Source organism: Zymoseptoria tritici, chromosome 4 (genome assembly GCF_000219625.1).
Source record: "Zymoseptoria tritici IPO323 chromosome 4, whole genome shotgun sequence".
In the NCBI taxonomy this organism is placed as follows: Eukaryota; Fungi; Ascomycota; class Dothideomycetes; order Mycosphaerellales; family Mycosphaerellaceae; genus Zymoseptoria; species Zymoseptoria tritici.
This window is the reverse complement of record NC_018215.1, coordinates 2,640,020-2,646,019: the sequence shown is the minus strand read 5'-3', so window position 1 is coordinate 2,646,019 and position 6,000 is coordinate 2,640,020. Positions and strand designations below refer to the sequence as shown.

General features: G+C 48.0%; 1 protein-coding gene across 1 annotated transcript; it reads right to left on the bottom strand.

The window, feature by feature from the left end:
* Window positions 1-3,372: 3,372 nt before the first annotated feature.
* Window positions 3,373-4,482, bottom strand: MYCGRDRAFT_92880 (uncharacterized protein; the record flags this gene model as incomplete). The annotated part of the gene is made up of 1 exon (XM_003853117.1): window positions 3,373-4,482. The coding sequence occupies one exon, from the start codon at window positions 4,480-4,482 to the stop codon at window positions 3,373-3,375; it is 1,110 nt and encodes a 369-aa protein (XP_003853165.1).
* Between the last annotated feature and the right edge of the window lie 1,518 nt (window positions 4,483-6,000).

The window sequence follows — 6,000 nt, the reverse complement described above, 5'->3', positions numbered from 1 at the left end:
TAGTACTTAAGAAGGTAGAAGGTCTTCTTAATAGGGTTATAGTCCGGTAAATAGGGTAGAAGAAACATAAGCCTTACGCCTTGTTTATTGTAGAGCTACTTAATAATTAGACGATCGTATATTAAGTAGTTATCTATAATAATTACTAAACGAGGCCCTAGAAACGGTATATAACGAGGCAACACTTCTACTTATATCTATAAAATAAAATCCTCGCTCTTAATACTACCCTCCTTAATAAGTACGCTAGGTAGATATCTATTAATAGTATAGGCTAGAAGAATGCTATATCTCTATACGTAGTAGAGGTGTTATTTATCTCGTACTAGAAACCCCTTTAGTAACTAACCCCTTCTTCTTAACGCTAGTTTATTACTCGTATATATCTTATTAATATAGACGAGCTAGTTAGCCCTTAGCTCTTATACTTACGCTTCGAATAGAGCCCTTACTAAGTCGTCTCGTTATATAGTAGTCCTTACGACTAGCTTGTTGTTTGTTTTGTTTGTTTGTTCCATTTACGTCCTTTCGGAGTCCAAGACTATGTAGGACGGCCTTGCAAGCAAGGCAGTAGATCTATTTACAATTAAATTCTTTCGGTATTCTTTAACCTTAGGGGAAACCCCGTGCCTAAGGCAGGACCTGCAAGCAGAATCTACTAAAGGACTTTAAAACAGCGCAAGACAAAGGAAATCAAACGAGTGTCGTTGTCTGCAGCCGGGGCTGCAGAATTTTCGCGCCAAGCTTTTTGTAGAATTTTCAGCGGATCCTTCCGCTTCGCACGTACGCTACAAATTCGAAATGCAGTACAAAAGCAGTGCAAAAGCAGCTGTCTAACTCGCTGTCTTCTCTTGTCCTTAATATGCCTTTGTAGAACTGTATGCCGCTTCTAAACGTATATAGCTACGCAGGTTAATCGCAGAGTTGTAGATTCCACCGAGTTCTAGCTCTTTAAAGTACATGTATGCTTCCTTTCGAGGGCAACGACGTCTCTACTAGAGAAGGGACATGCGATTTCGATTCGGATTTCGAGGAGGTGCGCGTATAGGATAGAGTGGACTACTTCTTCTCGTTCGTAACGTAGAGGGCTGTTCGTTCGAATCGTGCCGTTGTTCTGTTATAGCTTATGTTTCGAGGCGGATTTCGAGAAGGATTTCGGGCGGATTTCGAGAGGTTTTCGAGGAGGTTTCTTCCAGACTGTCTTGGTTTCCCTTCCGAGGAAGGTACTTACGACGGCCACCGCGTGAAGGTGCAGTCTGTTCGGCCGTCTTACGACTAGCTTGTTAGTAAAGTCCTCGCTATATAAATAGACGTTAATAGTGTTTATATAGACGCTTAAGGAGAAACGCTCTAGTAGTAGCTCTTATAACTTCTTATACTAGTAGGTAGAGCGTTCGGTAAGTATATCTAGAAGGAAGTCTCTATAGTATAGTAGGATCGATCGTAGTCGGCCTCCTTTACGAGGGAAGACGGTTTGTTTTGTTTTGTTTGTTTGTTCTATTTACGTCCTTTCGGAGTCCAAGACTATGTAGGACGGCTTTGCCATAAAGGCAAAGCAGTAGATCTAGTTACAATTAGATTTTTCGGTATTCTTTAACCTTAGGGGAGACCCCGTGCCTAAGGCAATGCTAAAGGACTTTAAACAAATGCGAGACAAAGGAAATCAAACGAGTGTTGCAGCCTAAGGCTACAGAATTTTCGCGCTAAGCTTTTGCAGGATTTTTAGCGGATCCTTCCGCTTCGTACATACGCTGCGAATTCGAAAGAGATGTAGCATAAGGCAATGCAGCGCAAAGGCGCAAAAAGCAGCTGTCTAACTCGCTGCCTTCTCTTGTCCTTAATATGCCTTTATAGAACTATATGCCGCCTTCTAGCGTATATAGCTATGTAGGTTAATTGCAGAGTTGTAGATTCTACCGAGTTCTAGCTCTTTAAAGTACATGTATACTTCCTTCGAGGGCGACGAAGTCTCTAGAGAAGGGACATACGATTTCGATTCGGATTTCGAGGAGGTGCGCGTATAGGGCAGAGTGGACTACTTCTTTCTTCTTCTTGTTCGTAGCGTAGAGGGCTATTCGTTCGAATCGTGCTATTATTCTGTTATAGCTCGTGTTTCGAGGCGGATTTCGAGAAGGATTTCGGGCGGATTCGAGAGGTTTTCGAGGAGGTTTCTTCTAGACTGTCTTAGTTTCCCTTCTAAGGAAGGTACTTACGACGGCTACCGCGTAAAGGTGCAGTCTGTTCGGCCGTCGAGGGAAGACGGTGCCGGTAGTATAGAATCGAGTTATTCTAACCTATATAGTAGTCTTAGAGCCTCTATTATCGTATAATAGTAGCTAGACGATATCGTAGCTACTCTAACGGTCTTCGAGAAGGTGTTATATTAGTACCTCGTCTTTACTACCGAGTCTTATTACGGCGAAACGGAGGCGGCGATAGCGCGTAAAGTAGTTAACGGATCTAGTTAATTCTTAATTTAACGGAACGGCTACGATAAGGGGAATAATATAAGACACTTCCTATGCCTCTACGATGTATTATTATAATGTTATTAATAACTAACTAAATGAAGGTTGTAGTAGTAGTATAAAATTTAAGGATTAGTAAAGTCTTAGCATCCCCGACCCTTTCAGGATTGAGAATAGGGGCAATTACGTGCATTCTTAGAACGCCGGAAGTTCGGAAACAGCGTGAGGTAGCTGAAACTTTGTATTCTGGGGTCGGGATTCCGGTTTGGGTACGTATCAATGCTATCTTGCCTTGAGTCCCTCAGTGATGGAAAACATAGCGATCGTGTTCGTATTTGTGCTCGCGCGTCGTAAATGTTTCTGTGCGAAAGTTGCCCCCTCGCCAGACCATTGCTGAGATCTCCCCGAAGTTGATCGCTTTTGCTCACAAGTCGGAAACAATGCTTCCTAGCCGTGAGGTCGCAATCGGACAAATTCCATTGCTGGGATTCCCCCAATGAGAATGTCCCTGCTCGCAAGTCGGAAAGGACGCTTTTCAGCACCAAGATAGTACTCAAACCAACTTCCACTGCTGAGTTCCCTCCAAATGAAAATGCACCTGCTCAAAAGTCGCACCATTTCCATTGCTGAGATCCCCCCGAAGTTGAACGCCCCTTGCCATTCCACGCCATAGTGCTCGCGCAAGCAAGGGGAAGATCCTCGATTCTCCCCGCTTTCATTGCCCGCCTCATTCCGAAGGTTTTGCTCAACGTGCTACGTTCCGATCTCGACGAGGGACCTCGAACAATTGGCTATCGGCGAGCTCAATAGCGAGAATTCCTCTGTCCAGGTGTAGCAGGTTGTCTTTGCGGGCTCCAGACGGAGTTGGGATCGTAGACAAGCTGCGATTTGCTAGACCAAAAGTCTAGTCTCTGCGTTGATACTGCAGTGGCGCGTCCGCTGGGGTCAAGTTGTTTTTCCCGAGGTCGGCGGTGATCTGCCGGAGGACTTGGACGCTTTTCGGGGCATTGACTACATCGTTGGATTGGGAGGTGATCGGGCCGGGTTCGCTGGCTCCGGACAGGGGTGGAAAGTTGGACGAGCTGGAGTTTCGACCAGTGCCCGCAGCTGGGATTTTCGCCCGTTTCGCCGCACGCTTTTCGGCCAATTTTGTGCTTGCCTTGATATACTCCAAAGTGTCATCATCAACAACGGTGGAGTTTCCGTTCCCGGTGTCTTCTGTTGGAAAGTCGCCCTTTGGGCCATCGTCATCGGGTTCATCGGCTTGGTTCCGGTCTGAAGTCATTGAGCTGGAACGCGATGTCGAAGTGGAGCTACTTTCCGCTGTCAGGCTGGTGTTCGGATTTCCACCCGCCGCGTTCCATGGCGTTGCAGCACCATATCCGGCCACGGGGTTGAAATTTCGCTCTTCCCATGCTTCCGTGAGGAATCTGTCATGCCCGTTGGCGAGAGACTCCAGCATTCCGCTAGCGGCCTCGCAGAATCCGAAGTGGAAAGATCTCAAAATCTGGTCTCGACCACACTTGTACGGAAGAAAGATGGCAAGAACCCCGAGGATGGTGAGATTGCCAGCGTCTGTGTAGCCGTGGGGAAAAGCCCGGCGCGCCTGAATGGGGGTGAACACGATCACCCATGTTAAATCGTCCGCGTACGTGCTGTCTTTTGCGTACATTTTGGGCAATACGGCTTCCAGGCTTGGGTTCGACTTGGGTAGTTTCTGCTTTGCAAGGCCATGTAGGGACTCCATTTCAGCGTCGCGGGTTTCCACCATAGCAGGTCTGTTTCCGTTGCTCGGACTATTCCATCTGATGAAAGATCGTCCATCATTCTGAACTGCCGTCACAATCTTCTCGTCTGCCGCCTGGAATTTTACGCTTTTACTGCTCTCTTCGGAAGACATACATTGGAAACGGGCGACCATTCCAACGGCGTCGGTGGCGATAGCCCCGGCGGGTAGAACTGCCACAAAGACTACCGGCGGCGTGAACAGCTGGTTCTGTGCCGGGTGAGCCATGTTGATAGACTGGACTCCTGGTATCGTTAAAGGTGGTGATGCGTGACGACTTCTTGGACGGAGTCTTGATGTGTTTGTCGCGGCTCAAGTTGGTATGAACACGTCGGTGTGAAGGAGAGATTGTCGACGGGAGGACTCTTGACTGGGTAAAGTGCCGGAAAAGGGGAATTTTGTGGTGGACGATAGTTGTAGAGAATGTGGATGATGTGGATAGGGAAGGATGTTGGTTGACGTTAATGTTGATAGGGGAGGATCTTCTTGGAGATGGTGTTGATGGAGGGGCGGTCTATGGTCGTCAGTCTTGACTGGCCCCGATCACAAGGAAAGGGGCTACATACGATGATGCCTGCGCACGGTCCCCCGGACGGGAGGGCTTCCTTGAGCTCCGAGCTCCCTTGAGCTCGCTTGCTTAGCGCATTTCTTCTTTCAATATCCTTTTTTCTAAAGGCACTTCTAAGAACAACCTCGTTCAAGAACACCCTCCATCAACAACCTCTTTCCCGAACGAGAACCCTTTCTTACACCGTCCCTCCTTGCGAGACAGCCTCCTCCAACAAGAAGAGTATTTAGCAACGGTGTCTTTGGGAGACAACCTCGCTAACAACGACATCCATTCTCACTGTCCTTGCCACTGTGGATCGAGCGACCACCAGCCAGAATAAGCTTTCCCGGCATCGCCAAGGCCTTCGCCTTCGCCTTCGATGGAGGACGAAGATTCCGAAAACGGGCAGAAATTAGCGAAAGCTCCTTCGGAAACCCCTGCGGCGAAGCAGAGGCTTCTAAAATACTGGAACTAAGGGGAAACGACTACAGGGGCGACGGATCAGGTGGCATTTTCAACATCCGCAGACACGGACACGGTGAGTTCGACACCAAATGACAGAGCTACCTTGTGTTTCCCGCCCATCGCGGAAAAGCATCCACGACGAGTTTCAGCTTAAGCTTAGGCCCAGTAGTCGAGAACTTGGTAAAACTTCCGAGAACGTAAAGGAGTCCGCTTTCACCCCGATGTTAGCTATTACGCATTCTACCGCCAGCCCGCCATAACCTGCAAGCACTTTAACATACTCAGCTCGAGGTTCCCAGATGTTGAGAACCCTCACAAACGGACCGAATCGTCGCGTGCATACACGTCTCCTTGATAACGCGATGGAAATTCGGAGACTTGCAAATGGGAGGGAGGATTGCATTAAGAGCGACGGAAAGACAGCAATGTAAGGGAAGTCCGCCACTCGAAAGCGCTGGCATGCTAGCAATGTTGCAGCTGGAAATCGCCGGTTTTTCCGACACCAAAAAGCCCCCGCTTTAAGACTTGCAGGCGTCGGACCAAAAGTCGTCGGTTGTAGAATTGACTGGAATGGGGGACTTCTACGATGGAACAATGCATTTCAAAGCGGCCGTGATCAAGCCTACTTCTCCTTTCGGCATCCGAACAGAGGCTGCTTGGACAATCTGCGATCCAAAAGCGCTTCCGTCCCCGCAATCTTAGCGGTGGAAATTGCTGGTGTCTTCAACATT